We start from the raw sequence: 21082 nt of genomic DNA on the forward strand, positions 1-21082 counted from the left end.
CATTGAACAACTCTGTTACTTTTTTTATTACTCTGCTTTTAGCAATTTATTTGTATCAGAATCTAAAACTGGACTAAGTTATACTGAAAAACTATGTGTAATATCATTATCTCCGTAAGTTTATAGTGGGAGAGTTCTAGTGACTACCTAGTCAGTCTTTTTTCCCTAGATATCGAGGGCAAAGGTTTTCTTTGAGGCTTACTGACATTTCCTTGCCTGCTATTTAAGTGAGAGATTTCTGATGTCAAAATCGCCTGCAAAGAAAATGGGGGAAAATGTTATTGTAAAGTGTTTTGAAGACTATTATTATGTCCCCTTCTAGGTTCTAGGCTTTTTTTTTTTTTTTTTTTTTTTTTTTTTTGCAAGGTTAAACAAGGTCGTTAGATTGCTGTCCTCTGGAATCCATCCAGCTTGTTTCTTGAAGCCTAGAGCTGAGCGCAGTGCTGCTACGGAGCCCGTGCCCACGTGGTGGGGAGGGGGCCGGCATCCTGCCTCCTGCAGCCACTGCTGCTCCCAACACTGCCAAGGCCTTGGGCACGGCGGGGGGGCTGCGGCCTTGTCATCAGTGTCACGGGTGGGTCAGCAACGAGCAATAGTACAAATGAGAATGGCACTGGTTAGAGCGCTTGACTCGAATTCAAGCAGATTCATCTGCCTAGTTTATTTCCATATATTGGCTTGAGGGACATGTATAGATCCTGTTGGTTTTGGTTTTTTCCAAGTCTATGTTAACAAATGCATGAAGTCCTTAGCCTGAAATTAATGTACATCTTGGAGCTTAAAGTGAAACAGCTAAGATGCTCCTGAGAAAGAAGCTAACAAAAAACCCCATCATTTTTTCCTCACAAAAGTACCATGTCACCTTTTCCTTGAAAGTTTTTCTGCGGAATAATAACCTTTGTGCCAGGGCTTACCGTCAGCCATCCTTATTAAAAATTGATCTGAAAGTGACCAAGTTCAGTTTTATAAGAAGTCCAAGTTCATACTGAGGTAACATTATAAAGCAATGTGTGACTGCTTTGGTGAAGGTAAGTATGTCCTGTGGTAACAGCCCCCCTCAATGCTTTCCTCATGGTATTGGGAAAAACAAAACCACAGTATTGACATACAGAAGGGGCAAGAGTCTGGTGCAGGTGTCATGGATTAAAGTGGAAGAATAGCAGCAGCACAGAGGAACTGCTTGCCTAGGGGACCATGAAAGTAATACAAAATAGGGCTGCAGACAACATCACGTGTCTGGGACCTTGAGAAAAATTTCCTCTGTTCAAATCTGGACAGGATGTGCCATCTGAGTAGAATTCTGATCTAAGAGTTCTGAATCAGCTGATGAGAATATGTGCATTTTGAAAAACAAAAGATTGGGCAGAAAATCTTTCCTTCAAAACCTCAAGAAAGTTAAATGCAAAATGCATATATTAGAAGGCCAGGAATAGTGGTTTTTTTCCTTACAGTGACTCTTTTGAAGGAAGTCAGAGGAGGAGTGTTTACAAATTATCATTCTGTATTGTTCACAGCAGGAAGTATGAGTTTGCTAGTTTTGGGGGAATTACATTCAGGAAGTCTCTATATCCACAGCTAAGAAATAAAAGTGACAGATTTGTAACCAAGAATTGCCGCCTTCTGGTGAACAAACGCACAAATGAGTATCACAGGTACTGGAGATAAGTGCTGGCATCAAGACAATTGTCAGCGTTGGTGCTGTGTCATTTTTATATTTGGCAGTTAGGCAAATTGGGTTGATTTAATATCATGTAGTTACATTCCAGGAAGAATTTGAGCATGGTGCATATTGGGATTGAGGTTTATAGTCCTAGCTCTCTGGCTCACGCGATTCCTCTCTAGCCAGTAGCTGCTTCTCATCAGTGAAAGGGCATCTGAAATAGATGAAAGTATATTTAGTGGTTACTGTTTCTAATTTTTTGTTGCTTCAGGATATTAATTTCTGCTCTTAATTCTGTGATCATACTTCTTGTTGATCAGACAGCATAATAGATGAATATATGGGACTACTCTGGCTGCTGAGAAAACATCTGTACTGCTGGCACCTGTGCTGACAATGGCATTGATACTGTATGTACTGCAGCTTAGGCCCTGGAAACAATCCTTCATTAGGGAAAAGGCGGATTGGGCTAGCTACTACACTCCTCCTTGCGTGTGGCCTCCACTTGATAGTTTAACATAAGACTTTACACCCTTGAAAGCAGCCCCCAGTTGTCTCTTTCAACTTGGACTTGTCTGTGTATTTCCTTTTCATAGGTCTTTTTCCTATTAATTTTTTAAGAGTACTGTTACAAAGAATAGAAAATGTCCAAATGACAAGAAACATAAATTAATTAATTGTCTTAGAGTTATATGGAGAAGGAAGAGTGGAATAAAATCAGATGTGATGCATAAGGTCTTTTCCACTAACAGCTAACATGAACGCTTTACTCCATAGTAAGTCTCCTTGTCCTAGTTTTATTTCTGTAGTGTGCCAGTATGAATATTTCAGAAGAATAATCTTTAGGAAATCTGTTGACTGCATTTTTTTTCCCCAGTAAAACTTGGAAAAAGGTAACTTTCTTGAAATTAGAAACAAAAGTCTTAATCTTTCGGGGCTAGTATGTTTAACTGTTGCGGATCCATGATGTAATTTTTTTTTCTCTTGTGCTATCTCAGCAATTCCTCGTAGCTCTCTTTTTTTCTGTAAAAATACCTTTTAATTCAGTGTATGTAAATTCCTCTACTGACATCAATCTGCTGAGTAAGACAATTCAGAAGAATATTTCAGTAGAATTTGATTTTGTTTAATTTCATGATTCTCACTTGTTTTTAAAAAAACAAACAACGGCCCCCCAACAACAACATACAACCCTACAAAACTGCAGATGCAGTATACAGTAAAAGAAAGTTCTTTCTGATCTTCCCTAGCTATGGATACTTGACTTGGCAGTCTTGTAAACAGCAGTCTAATCTAGGGAAAATTTTGGGATTAACCTATAGCAGAAGAAAAAAAACCCACACCCCAAACCTCTGTGGAATAAAAGTATGTACAAAGGGAGTTAGTGCAGAATAGCTTACTGCGTTTTCAATTCTCACCCTCACTTTTGTTACACCAACTTCCCTCTGTAGACAGGTTTAAGGGAAGGGTAATTTTTTAAGGATGAAACTCAATTTTCAGAGGGGAATGGGATTTAACAGTACAGCTATCATTACAGTTTGTGAGCTGCATGTAAAGTTGTTGAGGGTTTTATGGCTTACATTTTTAATGCAGCTGTGTTTAAAATAAATGTCTCTTTTATATTCTGCTGCAACATCAGTTTTATATTGCATGGAACTAAGCTATTTTACCTTCTATTTAGGCATATTCCTAGGTATCATTAAAAATAACATTTTTAAGGCAGATCATGTGACAAAATGTCAGCTAAATGCATTGTTGGTTATAAGGCTGCTTCTTCAAGCTGCTTTCTGGAAAAGAGGACTATTTCTTGTCATATGAACCTATGGATACAACTAGTTTATACACTGTCTCTTCCCCCTCTTCACCCATATTTTCATCCTTGTTTTCTCCAACAGAAAGGAGAGCCAAACTGCAGTATTCTTTCTCCAGAAACCACAGAGCAGCTGACCTTTGAGATTCCTCTGAATGATTCTGGCTCTGCTGGACTTGGTGTGAGCTTAAAAGGCAACAAATCTCGGGAGACTGGAGCTGATCTTGGGATTTTCATCAAATCCGTTATTCACGGAGGTGCTGCTTTTAAGGTATGGAAGAAACACATCAGATGATAACTGCATTAGAATTCTGACATTTCTGTGTTGAGTACTGAATCTCACTTGATAAACATTCTAGGAACAAGTACCTTTTTGTCATCCATTCCTTTAGGTGAACTGCAGATCTGCTAATGTTTTGTCCCAGGATTCTGGTGTCATGTGTGGTGGGGTTTGCCACAAGGGAGGTGAATTGGTGGAAACCTTGGGGGGTATTTGGATGCTGCAGGAGATGGGGAAGGGGGAGAAGGCTAGGGGTGTGTGGGTAGGAGGAGAGGCTGCCCTCCAGCTTCCCCACAGCCCACAGACGTGCATGGGAAAGTTTGTGTGCTGCTAGGCTCAGTGACGGAGAAGTTAGATATCTACATTTATTGTCTATCTGCACTACTTTTAGTCCTTCCGAAGCGATACAGGGAAGACCCATAAAAAACAGTCAAACGTCAGACTTCTTTACAAAAATTAGAAATTGAGAATTCTGTGAGGTTAGGGATTATGTGTTTAATTTGTGCTGTAAATAAAAAGCTAGCTCATTGTTTTCTTTTTCTATTCAAAATACTTCTACTGTTGTAATAAAAATGCAACTTGGCTGAGCCTGGCATCAATTGTCTGGAAGTTACCAATTGTTCCTGAGGTGGATTGAATTGGTAAATGACAGTATTATGAATTATTCTGCTCCCTCTAAGGACTGTGCAAGAACTGTTGTAAATTTTTATGATTAAAAAGTATTTGAATTATTTTCTAATCTTTAGGAAATGTGTTGACTGCATTTTTTTTTTCCTCAGTAAAACTTGAAAAAGGTAACTTTCTTGAAATTAGAAACAAATGTCTTAATCTGTCGGGGCTAGTATGGTTAACTGTTGTGGATCCATGATGTAATTTTTTTCTCTTGTGTTCTCTCAACAATTCCTTGTAGTTCTCTTTTTCTGTAAAAATACCTTTTAATTCAGTGTATGTAAATTCCTCTACTGGCATCAATCTGCTGACTAAGACAAGCATAAAACTTCCATGAGCATCTATTCACAGCAGCTGGTAAACAGGAATAATCAAGGATTTAGCTCTGATGTGAATGTTTAATATTTCCATGCTTCTATTATTTACCTTTCCTAGTCCCACAGTTATTTCAAAGCTCAGATCTTCTCAAGTATAACTGAGCCTGGTACATGCAGTTCAAACACTGTCTGTAGTTCACTCAGGGCTAAATGAGAAGTGAGTAAGCTCATCTACTTGGTGTATATCAGAAATTAGTTAAGGCGCGATTGGCCAAATTAGGGCTGGATAAACTCAATTTATGTACATGTCTGCTACAGAGTACAACTCATTTTACTGTGAAAATGAGGCTGCCCTCCTTGCTTTCCCAGCTCTGTGTTCCCTGAGTAATTGTCCACACCAGTTGCAGTGACAGTGTATATTGCCACAAATAAACTCACTGTTTTGAATAGCAAAGCTTGCGGAGCCGTATTCTATTCTGGCAGTGTTAGTGGGCTGGCTACCTGACTTGTCACATCACAGACACATAAGACAACACTTTCTAGCTCTGTATGTTTATCACTCTCTGTTCCCCCATAGCTCCTCACTCCAGAGCAGTTAATTTTGGCATGAGGGGGCTGCAGACTAATAAAGGAGGACTTCTGTGCTCACACCTAAGTAAGTGGGCAACTGGCACAGATAGTCACCGTGACTGGAAGATTATTCTGTCTTGTGATAACCTGTGGTCCTGTGACCTATCGTCTCTTCTACCTCATTATAACCCTTTCACCAGTTAGAACTGTGTAGTAACAGAGCTGAGTGTAGGCTCCAGAGCAAATGAGATACTAGCTGAGGCTCTAGCTTCAAGCAGAACTGTTCAGAGAATCCTTCCTATGTGTTTTATACAAATACTCACAGAATGCAGTCATTTTGGCAATGTCTTAAGAACCACAGTTTACTGTTGCATATGCATGGCGAACAGCTGTCTGTCTCCTGTCTAATGACCTTTATGTAGAACAAAACATAATCAGTGGGTATTAACAATTAATAAAATTTCTTCTGTCAAGTTAAAAAGTGTGCACATATTTGGGCATAAATATTTAAAGATGTCCCTGTTGTCCTTATTTTAAGTGTCTTGTTGTAGAAAGTTTTTAAATAAAAAGCCTTTCTTTCCAGCTGGTAGCTGTCCAGAGCATTTTCCCATGCTATTCATTGTAACTCTCTGAAACAGAGTATTATGGATTTAGACATGTGCATTCGCTTTTCCGTGTACGAAGTTTTCTTGGGAAACTATCACAGGAGGAAATCATAATGCTGACTGACATGAGAATTCTCTCACTATTTCTCACTTCTGCATTTGGAGTTTAAAATTTGTTCTGATATTGTGATATCATGCTAATGTAATGGGGAGCTTTATCCCCTTGTCTATACAGTCACCACTTGTCTTCAAAAGAAGACATGTAATGCATTGAACTTCAACATGTTTGTTTCACTGCTGAAGTAAATGCTCAGTCCTTCTAATGCTGTACAAAGGGTTTGATACATTAAATTTCTTTCACCAGTGTGTTTTTTAGAATGAAGAGTTACGTATGAGATGCAGACAATTTTGGTTGGTAACTGTTATCTGTTATTGGTCTGAACCAAAGGTCTGAAGAGAGGCCAACATTTTTTAGTGTTTTTCAAAGTGTTAACACATTAATCTAGCTCTGATGTGTTAGTGGCATTGCAAAGCACAGTAAGGGAGTTGTAAAGAAACATAAGGGAAAATTGTAAGTCTTTAATTCTATACTTTATCATTTTTGTCCTAGCTAAAGATTTAGAAGATACCAATGCATCTTACATCATACATGCTGTAGTAAGACCCAGTGCCTATTTACTGCTTTTGCTACAAAACCAAATAAATTAAAAATGTCTTAATGTTCTTAGTTGGTATTCTAACACTGTATCCTGCAGGAATAAAGAGAGTTACTTTTGCTGATTGAACCATTATGTCCCTTCTTAACCTCCTTTTGTAATTTTTGAAGTGTCTATTTTTTATCATCCCTGAGATAAGAGGTTACTAGAATACATGATATTTGTAATTATGCAGAGCCTTTCATGTGAGAAAAACTAACATTTGACTGAGTTTAAATGCATCATCTTTCCCCATAAATTTAGTGATTTCAGCCTTGTTTATCTCGAGACATCTTGGCTTTTCACTTGTGATGCATTCCTGATGATCAGGTACTTGCTGTCTACTGCAGCTGAAATGCAGCAGAGCCGTTATTAGAAATAATGAATATTTTCTATGTGTGCATTTGTTCAAATCAAACATGGTGTAGCTTGAACCTCCTTGGGGCTTCTGAGTGCTGTTGCAGTAAACATTGCTTGTTGTGTGCAGTGGATGGGGAAATTGGATGATTCCAATAAGTGCCATCAAGGAATTCCTTCTGAAAGAAATGTTATTGATGTGATAAGGGAAATAACTAGGTGTGCTTTGATTGAAAACATAAGTCCACGAAGAACATGGCATTATATCTCCCTGCTGTATTGTAAAAAGCATGAGAGTCTTGTGACTGACTGACTGAATATGGTAGTTATGTGGTGGTAGGTTCTACCCCTTGCTGTGAGTCTCCATAAAAAACCCAACATTTTTTGAATAAGCAGGGGAACAGTAACTTCACCCTTTATTAGGATAGCTTACTTGCAGTTTCAGAGGTGGCTTTTGAAAACTGGTTTGCTGAAACACCAAATGTCATCTTTCTACTCGGAAGCCACAAAGAAACCTACCTTTCAGAGATAAAAGAAAAAATGTGTGAAAACAATGTTTAGCTTGTTTTGAGCCAAGCAGATTGTCTTGCAGTTCAGGCTTCTAAACCAGGCCATAACACCAGTGATGTGAAAATCTGTGTTTGGGAACTGTTTAGATACTGGGATTTTTTTTTTTTTTTTTTTTTGTCTTTAAATAGCAAAAGGTTTTTCTGTGTAATAACTTCTACCTGAGCATGTGTGAAAACAGTGTTCAGCTGTCTTCCAGCCTACCTTGTACAGGTGACTTAGCAAGTGTAGTTGATCAGCATTTATAAAGCACACATACCTTTTTTAACGCCAATCGTAGTTGAAGTATTGCATTCAAGTTGAATTTTGCGTTTAAGTTGAGCATGTAACAGAATGGGAAGAAGGGAGGTGCATCAAAAGAAGTTCTTTAAGAGCCGACATTATTAAAATATAAAGAAATAAACACAAAGTCTCATACAAAAGTATTACAAGACAAATGAAAAATCAGGCCAATTCAGAGCTTTCTGAGGCTGCAGTGATTCATTTCAAAATATGCATTGTGTTCAGGACAGTTGCGTAGTCAACAGATGTAGTCATGATGAGATGCATTTGACAATGTATTTGTATATACTTTAGTAAGAAGCTTTAATGGATATTTATACATGGGTGTTTATCCACAGAAAGGAAAAAAACTAATCCAAGAACCTCTGGGACCATAGCAAGAGGACATAAGGACCTATAAAATTTTCAAAGTCTTACAGGAACTAACAAAAAATAAAGTCTTTTTTTCTCAAACTCATGTTGCCATGAATGGCTCCATTCATTTCAGCAAATTTTGATAGAATGCAAAGGAATTACAACATGTGCAAATAATAAAACTCCCTGTTCAACAATGTTAACTCTTCTCTCCCTAAACTTTAGCATGTGTGATGGCATCATTTTCTATGTAGATAAAGGGTGAGGTTAACCTATTGACTTTGGCTGTATGTAAATTTATGTTGGCATAAAATATTCAGCAGAGAGGTGGGAGAGGTTTCAGTATCTTTTCCAAATGGCATTGCTGTTTCCTATCCTCCGTTCCCATACCCTCCCCAGAAAAGTTTTATTTCTCTTCATTTTACTTCACTGAGTGACTCATCTCCCAATTCTGTCTTTCCATTTTCTTGTCCCTCCCAGTTTATTTTGGATTCCGGTATATGCTGTTCTTCAGCTTTGTGGCTATTCGTACTCTGCTGTGATAACGATGATACCCAGTTCCAACAAAAATAACACTTAAGAAAGCTGGGTTTGTCACCGCTACTGTAACTCACTTGAGCACAAATGACTAGACTTGGCAGCAATAGCTGAATAGTTAATTGAACATCTTAATGATTAAGAAAAAAAAAATCGAAAAGTATATGTATTTTGGATTACTCAGATGTATGAAGTATGTAAACAGTTCAGATGAGTGCCTTATGAAGAGTATATAATGAGCCTATGAATGAATCAGATTCATTTTAACCAAGTAATGTATTTCTATGCAAGTTCTTTCCATGCTATTCTTTCTTCACTGCCCTTTTGTATTGCATGTCTTCAGTTTCTTACTCTTTCTCTTCCTTCTTTGAGGTCTGATGCCAACCTGATAATTGTGAGCTTGACAAGCTTTAAAAGAAACTCTTGTCGCTTAATTAAATAGACCTTATTTTCTTGTTAAAGAGAGGAAAGTCCATGGCACATGCATTTATGGAAAGAAATAAATCACAGATAATAATGACAACAGCAATAGGACTCCTAAATCACAAAGTAGCAGTGACCACCATTTTATTACACTCACAAATGTCAGTTAACCTTGGCAATGAAACTGAATGACTTTTTTCAAAGCATAGTCTATTTGATATGGGTCAACCCTAATTTTGTTTTTGGCAGCAGGTTTGGATGTTGAAATACATGGACGGCATTAATTAAAATAAGGATGCTTAAGTTTTAATGACCATTCTGAACTGAGAACACTACCCCATATGGTGGCATGGTAATTGTGACAAGATAGTCACTGGTGGAGATGATAAGACAAAATTTTTGGAGCTGTTTCTTACCAGACTCTAATAGCAGATGATAATGTGTGGAAAATATGTTGCACTACTCCTTTCCAGTTGCTCTGTGGATACTAACAGCTATGGTGTGGGTCCTTGTAACTAACCAAAAGCTTCTTTTCCTGTTTTCTTTTTAGAACTGATACAAATTAAATTGTACTTTCAAGAAAAACAGCAGCGTGTGCATGCACTTCTATGTTTGTAATTGCCCTATGAACTCTTCCGGAAATGTAGTAAATGGAGGAAAAAAATGGTCAAAGGTTTTTGTTTTTAAAGACTTGGTACTATGCAGTCTCTTGTTTCTTAAATTACAGAAAGCAATGTCTGATTGTCTGCATCTTGCTTTCCTGTATGTAGTACCTCTGCCTAATAATTCTTTATTTTTTAAAAAAAAAATTTTGTTGTTATTTTTTGCTTGTAGGATGGTCGTTTGCGAGTAAATGATCAGCTTGTTGCTGTAAATGGGGAGTCACTTCTGGGCAAGTCAAATCATGAGGCTATGGAAACACTGAGGCGCTCCATGTCCATGGAGGGGAACATTCGTGGGAGGATCCAACTGATAGTTCTCCGGAGACTAGAGCTGCAGACAGAGGTGAAGCAGTAAATACATCTATTAGACAAATGTCTTTCCAGTCCCAATGTGTGTTTTTGCATACAAGAGATGATGGCTAAAGTCTTGGTCACAGAGAGCTCCTCCTGGCAGAATGAACTCTTGACTTCCTGGAGTCAGGATTCACACAGTGTTTCTCGTTGATATCTCCTCGTCTTGCTGTTCCTGTTGAGGCCAGGCTAAAAGTTGCATCTTTTTAATTTGACAAGTATTAGAACAAAAGCAGATGCGGTCCCAAAAAGGGTTAATTTAGGATTAACGTGTTGATGTAGTTTTGACTGTCTGCTACCTCCTCAAGGCAATAGCTGGGATACAGATGATTTGAATTCTTCTGATTTCATTTGTTGTCATGATCAGACCTTAATGTCTTAGTGTGACTTGGCTTTTACTTCACTCTTGCTTTTTCTTTTTCATTAGTTTTCTAATTCACTCCACTTTTTTTTGTGTGTGTGTTCTTCTGGTCCTGTCCTGTCCCTCCACACTTTTTTTTTTTTTTTTTTTTTGACCTTCAAGGAATTAATATTTTACTTTCCCTGGTTAGATGAAGGCCACCCCTTCAGGGTGGGTTTCTGAGTTGATTAACATAAAACTTGCTTAAGTAAGGTAATGAAAGAAGAAAAAAACTTTAACGGTGATGTTTTCTAGACCTTATATAAATTGATGTTTGCCAATCAGCTCTTATTTTGAAAAGGATTTGGTTTATGATCTTTTTGCTCCCTCTCTTTCATGCATGCATGCACATATGCACACTCTTCATCTTTGCACAGATAATATGTATGTATGTATACTGGATGCCCTTACTGCTCACCCCAGTTTTAATTTTGACCCTTAAGTAAATTTTTTAATAGTTTTTCAACATCTGTACAGTTCCTTAAAATGAAAATACATACAAGTGGATTTGTGGTATAAAAGGTTGTAATAAATCCCATTATAGAATTCCAAGAGATGATTTCAAGCTTCTTATTAAATAAGCATTGCTGGAACATTTTAAAATGCTAGGAACAATCATGTTTGTGGGTGTATTTGCATAAAATATCAGAGGGGGAAGAGAATACAGGTATCTTTTAGTGTAATTAACTCTTAATATTTTCCTGATAATTTTCTATTTGATTTACTACCATCGTTGATTGAGAAATCGATTTAGAATTATATTACTTTCTGAACATTATGCTCTAACTTTGCTGGGGGGACACTTTGCAAAAGCCTCACTGATGTCAATCATGCTGGGAAAATACCAAAAATATTCATTAGACATTCTGGAATATGTTAGAGGAAAACACATTTTTGCTTTCCTTTTCTCTGTGACACCATTATGCTGTAAGGAAGAATGATGAATTATATGTTATATTTATTGTGCACTCTTGTGACATAAGAAAGATAGCTCACCTTCAAATAAAGCTCACTCCTGCAAGTTTTCTTCATTTAACAAAAGCCAAAAATTTTTAAAAGAACTCCCAGTCAAACACCAGATTGACCTGATAAAAGTATGAGTCTGCTTTTTATAGTTAAGTGTGTAGTTTTGTATATTATCCAGATGTATGAAAGAGGTAAATAATCTTGAGTCATGCCCTATGAAGAATGCATAATGAGGCCTTGATTGAATCAAATTCATTTTAGACAGGAATTAATTTTTATAGGGTAGTCTTTAGGTTCAGTTGTAATTCCATTTGAGTCTGGAGACCATAGCAGAAATGGGTTGTTGCCCATTCTTTCCTTTCCCCAAAACAGCTTCCTGAGTACTGCATCTCAGCTTGGTAGAAGGAGAATATGTTTAGAAATGCATTATTGTTTTTATTGGTCAGGACACTAATGGAGGTCTTCCATGACAGCTATATTTTATAAGCTGGATACTCTAATTAGGCTGGTTACTGATCAGTTGTTGGGATATTGATTGTGTCATTTATCAAAGAGCTGGAAAAGCAGATTTGTTGTTGCTGTTAATTTAAGGCTCCCTATCCCACTGGGTACAAGTCTCCAATGTAGTAGTAGTTTGGGTGTTGCAAGGCTTAATTTAAGTAGTGGTATCCATGAGAAAATAGTAAATGTGGACCTCACGACGTAAGGAATCTTATGTAAACTAAAGAATTTCCAGTAACAAGAAGAAACATAATTGTCAGTGGCTGTGTGGTGTGTGTGTTTCTGTACAGAGGTTCAATGTAGCCTTTCCAAATGGCTCATTCTGCACTGAGAAGGAGAGAGTGCTGCATGTGTTGCCTGTCCGCTGAGACTACATTTCTAGCCCTATTGTCACCATGAGCATCCAAGTATTGATTTATGTTCTAAGGTGCATTTTTGGCCGTTTTATTGTTTTTTTATTGTTATTTATTATTATTATTATTATTATTATTATTATTATTATTATTATTATTATTATTATTAAGCTTGCAAGGCAGGTTGCAAGGTGGTGTAACATACTGTCCTTTCTTACGTGTTGGTTTGCTGGCAATCACTTGCCTATGCATTAAACCTCTTGCATCATTTTATGAAGAAATTACATGGATTAGATAAATGCATTTCTTCTGTAGATGTGACTGTGAAATTTAAGGAATGATATATTTAGTGTACCATTTGCTGGCGTAATGAACATGCACTTTAAAAATAGAAGCCAGTTGGAGGCCCCTTCAAAAAACAGATATAAAATCACAGAAACTATGAAGGTTATTTTGAAAACTAGCCATAATATTCCCCTGTGTGGGTTTTCTGTTTTCCCTGAATAACAAGTACAGAAACATCTTTCTGGGTCTGTCCCAGTTTTAGAAACTGTCATCATTTTTTTTTTTTTCCCCCCCTTTTTTCTTTTGAGCAACTGCTCAGGAGAATAAATTAGGCACTATGGCATGTATTGGTGGGGGGGAATGTCTCAAAAGAAAAGCTGACTAGAGGTGTGACAGGAGTTTGTTTAGCTGCTAGCCAGAAGACCTGCTTTTGGGAGTTTGGTGTAACTCCTTACTTGCAAAACTGCGCTAGTGTGTGATCATCAGAACATATGCACTCAGTCTCTGAGAGAAGGGAACCAGCTGGCTGGCAGAAAAATACCATTGGCATTGCCCGTGTTCTTGTGTTGACAGTGTCACAAGCTGCCCTCCCAGATGGAGAATTTGAATGAAGCCAGTTGTGGGTCATAAAAAAAACAAGTCTTCATTTTTGTGCATCATTTAATGATTGTTATTGCTTAGATATTGTCTTATTTCATGGTGAGCAAAAACAGATAGTCATTTTGAAGATAGCCTTCAAGTTTCTCATTTGAAAGCAAGCAATGTACAGTGAACATTACGTTACAATGTATTTTTGCACTGTCTGTAGTGATGGCTGATCTTCTGCATTGTTGAAGATTTAATTTTTTTTGTTACAATGTGTGGTTCTGTTTTTCTCTCAGGAACGCTCAGACCAGGGAGTCTTTCAAAAATCAGCCTTTGACGGGAGTCATAACTTCGCAGCTGCTTCCCGACGCAATGATACTATTCTTCAACAATTTGTAACGTGCAGTCCTCAGGAAAGAACAAAAGGTAGTCTCTAGATATCCTTCTCTGTGCTAAAAGAAGTGCCTTGTGGTTTTCTTTTTTGAAATCCACAGCCACTAGAAAAGCAGTTAATTAGTGTAAGTGCACACTATGTTGCTCTGAGGCTTGAAGATCCAGCGAGGGTGGGAGAGCTGACTCAGAAGTTGTGAATTAGATTCCTGGCACAAATTCCAGTTTAAGTAACAGTTTCTAGCTCGCTGCCCCAACACGTAAGGTTGGATAAAAAACAAATGATGAGTGCAAAATATATGTTGTCAAAATGTTTATTTTCTATATATCTTTAATGAGTGCAATGATTTTTGCATTGAATTCTTAGATTATGACCCAGGTTATTATAAGCTAAATGAATTTATACAAAAGCGTGATATACATAAAGTACATTTGCTTATTTTAGACTTAAAGGTAAAATTTGTTCAAAGATTAGAAATGTTCCCTTAATTTACAAATTGGAATTATATTAATGCTCACTAAAAAAATTAGAAAGTATACATTGTACAAAGAAAACCTATATGCATGAGCATATGCAAGCATATAAGAGCTTTTAAGACCACTTACTTTCCTGTCTTCTTTCATTTCTGATGGCATACTGTACTTTCTGTCCAATTTGCACGTGAATCAGCAAGATACTAGTTGTTTGAAAAGTTTAAGTATTTGAGATGGTCTTGACCCCTATCCTAAGTGTGCTCTTATCCTTCAAGCTAAGTACATACTTCAATACCTTCCAGTAGGAAAAACAGATTTTCCTTGATGTAGAAGCATAGAACCATAGAATCATTTAGGTTGGAAAAAACCTTTAAGATCATCAAGTCCAACAATTAACCTAACACTACCAAGTCCACCACTAAACCAATTAAGGGTAGAGTAGTTGAATTATGCATGATTTTTCCCACTTTCCTAGACAACTGTGGAATCTGGGTGGTCTGTAAAAGTAATTTCATAAGCTGCTGTGATGACTATGTGGGGTACCTTTAACCAAAACCAAAGAGCCCCTATCTGTAAAGCTCAAGTGAAACTTCCATATAATTTAGGGGTAAATCGTTTGTGTTGACTTCAATATTTTGACAATGTGACTCCAGACAAATAATTAGATAGAGACTCAAGCATTGTAAATATTCAAAGGTCAAATCCTTCTGTTTAGATCTACCTTATATTTCTCTTCTATGGAATTTACACTGATTCTGTAGTTACAGGAGAAAAGGGTCATCCTCGGAGCTAGCCTGCCCTGTAGTTAGCCATTGCCAAAGGATCAGAAAGCAGCAAATACCTTTTAAAACTTCCTTAAACATATAAGCAACTGCTCTGGAGCCATTGATACAGGTGAATGGTAACAGGTAACTTGTCACTTAAATAAAGTTCAAAACAAAATAGGTGAAAGAGCTGTACTTTCAGATAAGGATTTGCCAACTGCGATCTGAAAATCAGGATGACTAGTCTGCAGCTCATTCATAAAATAGTTTTCAGTAGACATTGTTTTAAGTAAAGAATCATGATAAGAAGGCATTATAGCAAAAAAACCCATAGTGGCCTCAAAAGAGAATGTGTGTTGGATGTGGAAAGGATGCTCTGGAGTGCAGCTGAGGCCTCTTGTCAGGGAGGGTTTGGCATGGCTGGGGCTTCCCAGCCATGGCCTGGGAGCGGCTTGGAATTGGAGTCAGAGGACAACAGATGATGCAGATGTTTCTAGCACTTAATAGAAGTATCATTGTATTGCGACTTCTGTTGTAGATTTGGCATTTGATGGGTAAGACGTAAGTGATCTTATTGGAGAGCTGCACAGGCTCTTTCAGCAGCAGGGTGTCTGCAGTAGGGCTCCAATCTGAAATTTTCTTGGTGAAAGACACTTTGAGCTTACAGCAGTCCTGCACATTGTGGAAATCTTTCTCTGACTTTCAAGTCATAATATTAATTATTGTTGATCTAATACTCATTCTGCTTTCCATATGAGCTTATCACTTATTTCCAGTCGCTGGTTCAAAATCTTTTTTGCATTGTTTCTTATAAAGTTTTGTCCTCAGTCTTTTTAAGGCATCTGTAAAGGCAAAACACTACACCTATGCACAATCCTCATTTAACTCAGTTATGAACTTTAGGTTGTGTGTCTGTTTAAGGACGTGAGTCTCAGATATGGTGAGCTTCTTGTGACAGGCAAAAACAGTCCTTTGTACATTCTTATGGTGTACTATCCAGATCTTTTATATAGAAGTGCGGTTGGTACATTTTTACAAAGAATAATAAAAGGTAGAAGAGATTTTTAATGCAATACAGGATCTAATGTAAGAATTTAATGACAGGAGCTGTATTACGTTCAATAAAATGTCACTTTCTCAATTAATGTTTTCTAATAAGTTATTTCCAGTATCATTCACTGCTCCTACCAATAAAATTCTTATAAAAGCTCAGCAAAAATACACTGAAGCTTGGCTTGCTAATATTGCTGTCTGTTTTAAGAGTCTTTTTTATTATACATGAGCAAGAAAAACTAATGTCTGGGGAAAAGTGGTTATAGCCAAAACATTACATTTTTGTCTTGCCTGTGGATATTTAAATAAAGGGGGAGGGGATACAGATCCAATATTGAAATGCAATTGTTTGTTCTATTTTTGCATGAATAATACTTGCTGCCTTCAGGTCCTCACTTCCTTTGCTGCCAAGCTGTTGCACAGATTCAGTGTTTTTTAGAACCACCTCTTCGAGAATTTCGAGAATTGATACTTCAGTGCCAGCAGCTTTACATTTCGGGTGTTGAAAGATTACTGGAATGTGTTTCATTAGAGGTTCTTTTATATTTCTTATAACCCTACATTATAAATGGTTATAGGAGAAATGCTGTCATCTCTCTGGTTAAGTAGTAGAATAATCATAAACTCTCTCTGCTACCATAGGCTGCTGAGTCTTCATGGTTGCACAAGCATCTCTGTTTTCATACATGTGTAGTAACGTCAAGATAGAAAATTAAGAAGTGAAATATTAAATTAATGTTTAAATTTTGCTTGTAAACATTACATTTATCTTACAGACAGACTCAATTATTTACTCTCCTAAACTGTTTAATATCTGAAAATTCAGTACATTTTGTTTAGTGGCTTAGCTGTTCCTCTGATCTTTCTGGATCTGTTAAGATCATTTCCTGAAGTCTTGAACACAGAGTCAGTGACTTCCTCTTAGGTTAAATTCTCTTACTCTTTTGATCCTGCTCCCATTTTCCTGGGAGCTGTAGTCCCTTGTGATCATTTCAGATTTGCTCAGGAAGTCTGAAATTTTTCTGTGTGTACCATTTGTGTATTGCAAGAAAAATGCCAGTGGTAACCCATCACCAAACAGCCTTTGTGAAATGATGTATTAATTACTGTGAATCAAAGTTAATATAACTACATGATATGTTCAGTCTTTCCAACGATGGCTATCGGAGGCTGCTCAAAGAGGGCAAGGCACAGAGTAGGGTGTGGTGCGATTTTGTGATTTCTCCATCCTGCCCCCTCCATGAGGCACCTGTTTTCTACTTTGGGTAGTCAGTGGTTTAGGGACTTTCTAAACCAGAGGTTCTGTCTGGAACATTGTGCCGTTGATACCTCTCTAACTTCTAGTCCATTTCTTAATACTTTTAAAAACTTGGTTTCCAAAACATCCTCATGGCAATGAGTTCCATGATTTAATTGCACAGGAAAAAATACTACTTTGTGTTTGTCCTAGGTGTGCTACTTGATAGTTACACTGGGTGCCTTCTAGTTACTGTGCATGAGACAGTAAGAGCTTCCTTTCCACCTTATGCATAGCTTTTACAAGTTCATAGACTCCTCTTGTATCGCTTTTTATTGCTTCTTATTCTAAACCAAAGAATCCTAGTCTGTGTTCGTTGTAGGAATGTTTATACACGTGTCCAACTACCCTTGCCACCTTTTCAGTATGTTTCTGAATTATATTACATCCTTTTTCAGATAGGAAGAGTGAAACCTTAGGTGCTATTTAAAAACTAGGCACACCATTAACTCTGAGTTCTAGATGGAGTGTTTGGACTTTTCTTAAGGCTCTGAATGTCTGTTTCCTTTTGACTTCACTAAGTATATATTCAAAGAACCATCCAGTGCACTTCTACTGTATTGTTCTTGAGTGATAATTGCTAGAGTAATAGCCTTTGTGTATGTGTCAAGAGTTTTCCCCTACTCCCATGTGTATCACTTTGCAGTCACCGAAAGGGAATTTCACCTGCATTTCCTACTTGCTTAATATCCTGCAATCTTTTTGCAGACCTTCATAGTCTGCTTATTTTTGGTAGTTCTGAGTATTTTTACATAGTAAAATTTTTCATCTGCTGATTCATCTTTCAGATCATTTAATTACATTGAACAGTACGAGTTTCCCTTTGTTCTAAATACTTTTTACTGTGAGAACTTGCCCTTTACTCCTCATCTCTGTTTCCTGTCCTTAAATTGCAACCTGAAAGAATGTGATCATAATGCAAGAAGCCAGTGTGCATATATGTTACATGGCATACCTGTTTTCTGCATCAGACTGGCAATTGATATTTTTTTAAGGTCTTGTTAGAACTTTTCTCCTCATCTGCTCACCTTCAGTTTCTTCTGATGACGTTCTCACTCTTCCTGAGATAGAGGATTTGAACAATTTCTTATCTTTCTCATCTTTAGGAGGCTCTCCAGCCAGTAGGAGTTTGGTAGGGTTCTTGAGCTACTAGTATGTTTTTTCGGGTTTTTTTTTTTTGTTTGTTCATTTGCTTTTAGGAAACTATGTCAGTACTCTTATTAAAAAATACAATCTATTGCTGTCTGCCTTGATCCCCTCCTTGTAAACCCTTTTACTCTCAAGTTAGATTAGTACTCTCATGGAGGATTGTGCAAAAAGACTAGCAACATTCAGTGCAACAGAACAGGTCACATAAAAGTGTGGTATGTCAGTATTGTTAAATCACTTACCTGCCATTGAAACCCAAGAATTATTAAGTGTCCATGTTTCCTGTTAAGTTTTGGAGGGGTGAAAACATGTTCTACATTTGTAGGGGCTTTTTGTAAGATTAGACCTTTAGATTGAGAGGTGAATTTACAGGACAATAATGAACTGGCCTACAGCAGGCATAGCAGTCAAATACTGCAGGTATGTTAAGTGTTGTTGCTTAGCAAACCACTGAATGGTTTAATTGAGTGGTTCATGGGTTTTGTTGGTCCAGAGGCATCTTCTGGTGTGAGCGGAATGCGTGTTGTAAAGGTAAAGAAGGAATTACCATAATGGTAGGAAAATGAAGACTGTAATTCAGAAATGCCTCTCTCTTCTCTTGCCATGGTGTAACAGAAATTTTTCTTCTTCTGAACTCTTTGCTGAGAATGTGGTTCTCTTGTACAGGAAAGGTGGTAAACACTCCCCATCAAAGGGAATGAAAGCATGAACCTACAATCAGTTAGGATGCAGCTATGTAGAAATGAAAATCCACTCAAATGGAGTAAAGCAATTTGTGCCTTGCACTCAACTTCACTATTAGCACAAAGTTTCCCTATATTTATCTTTAATTATGCATATGCAAATCTGAAAATCAGCTCTTCAGGAAATCCCAAGGGGTATATTTTCTGCTTGGTGTGATTTTAATTCTAGTTTAGTTAGTTTAGGGATTTGAATAATTTGTGACTCATTTCAGCATTGCTTGAGGCCTTCCAGTCCAGTCATTGATCAGTGAACTGGTGTAATGTACTTGTTTCTGCGGCTTATTTAACCCCTTTTTAAATTTTATTTCAGAGTTGCCAGTGTCTGATCATGGCAATGGTGAAAATGAAACTCCTCCACCTCTCCCACCGCATCCCAGTGAGGATCTGCTGAATGAGGATTATAATCATAGGTTGGACTTTGGCTATTCTTAATAGTTGCAGCCCTAATTGCTCATTAGTGGTTGTGATAATTCTAATTGATTTTAAAATCACTTTTTATTTTGTAAAAATTTGTACCACCATTTTTAGTCACCTGGATGATCCTTCAATATAAGCTGGGAATGTTATTTTAGCATTTCATGCATTGTTCATTTCAGTTGTTCATAAGCTGCAGTATGCCTGCTGTCCATGGTATATGGATTACAATACCCAGCATGTGTTCAGTAAAACAAAAAGAATCTCAAAACATAATCCCAATTAGATAAAAGAGTTTAAAACTATACCAGTGGATGCTGTGTGTAGATGCAGTGCCTGAAGTCTCAAAGCTTTAAAAGTCCTAGCCAAATTCAGTTTGTAGGAAACTGAATTGTCTTATGCAGCACGTCAGCCAAAGACATTCTTCAGGTTACAAAATGAAGCTTCAGTAAGTTTGAACACTGAAATGTGTCAGGGAAAAATTAATGGACACTACCAGTTGTAAATGCATTGGGTAGATTCTTCAGATATTTTAAGAATACCTTTTGCAAAGGCTGGTGTGCTTGACGGCAGCTACAAGCTTTAATTTCCATATTTGCAGAAGTTTGGAAGTGCAGAAAAAGATGTAAACACATTGAAGTTCATGATGGCGTATACTTTGTCTGTCTCAAGTAGCTCAGGATTCAAATCAAAGCATCATTTCAACCTATCATACTTCTGATGCTGAGAATTCAATGTTGAACACTGTTTACTCATGTTGTGTGTATTCGTTTTTGGTAGTCATGTGCCTGTTTTATTGCAATGATATTAGGAAAGTATGCATTTCAACTAAAAACTTAGCCATACTTCTGTCCTTGTGTTCATGGATGTGATTAAATACTACCCTTTAAATGACTGGTTGCATGCAGTATTGAAGAGTAGATATATTTTATGATAGATACATTGAATTCTTCATACAATGAAGACTCTTGTAACTGTTTTCTTTTTGCTAACATAGAGTAACTTCACTAGAGTCATTTCATAATTTCTGGTCTCCCAGGCAGGTATGTATGACATGGCAAACAAACAAAGGTCTACATAGACTAATGGAACTCTGTGTTAAATTCTCAACTGCAGTTGTTTGCTAGAATCTGTTCCTAATTTTTCAACAAGCTGGGAGCAAAAACATTCTCTTAAATGATAATGAGTATTAAAATGATGATGAATTTACAGGCCCTTTCTTCCACCCTGACTTTTTTCCAGTGTTGTATTGGTTTTCCATTTGGAACTTAAGTTCTGTTGAAATTGAATTGCTCTGTTGTCACGCTGATTTCACTGAAATTGTGTTTCAGGAAAAAAAACAGGGAAAGTGTTTTGATGCTGTAAAACCAAAGCTTTTGATTGAACAGTTTGGAAAGAAATGTTTTTAATTTTCAAACTGCTTTTTGCTTTTAGAGAATTTAAAAAAAAAAAAAGTGTTTCTAATTGAACAGAGACACGGAAGATTTCAGATGCATTGCAGTGAGGTGTTTTGACTCCTCACAGGTGAAAGTTACTTTGAGTTTCACTCAGGTGGAATTTTGAAATGTT

At 37.1% G+C, this 21082-nt stretch overlaps 1 protein-coding gene across 1 annotated transcript in view; it reads left to right on the top strand.

Moving 5' to 3' along the window:
• Positions 1-21082, top strand: part of PARD3B (par-3 family cell polarity regulator beta) — a 426026-nt gene that overhangs the window by 220546 nt on the left and 184398 nt on the right. Inside the window, exons 11-15 of the mRNA XM_075710482.1 lie at positions 3556-3741; positions 9961-10131; positions 13526-13658; positions 15826-15831; positions 19419-19509. Coding sequence (XP_075566597.1) covers positions 3556-3741; positions 9961-10131; positions 13526-13658; positions 15826-15831; positions 19419-19509 — 587 coding nt within the window. The remainder of the gene's footprint in view (positions 1-3555; positions 3742-9960; positions 10132-13525; positions 13659-15825; positions 15832-19418; positions 19510-21082) is intronic.

Source organism: Pelecanus crispus, chromosome 5 (assembly GCF_030463565.1).
Source record: "Pelecanus crispus isolate bPelCri1 chromosome 5, bPelCri1.pri, whole genome shotgun sequence".
In the NCBI taxonomy this organism is placed as follows: domain Eukaryota; kingdom Metazoa; phylum Chordata; class Aves; order Pelecaniformes; family Pelecanidae; genus Pelecanus; species Pelecanus crispus.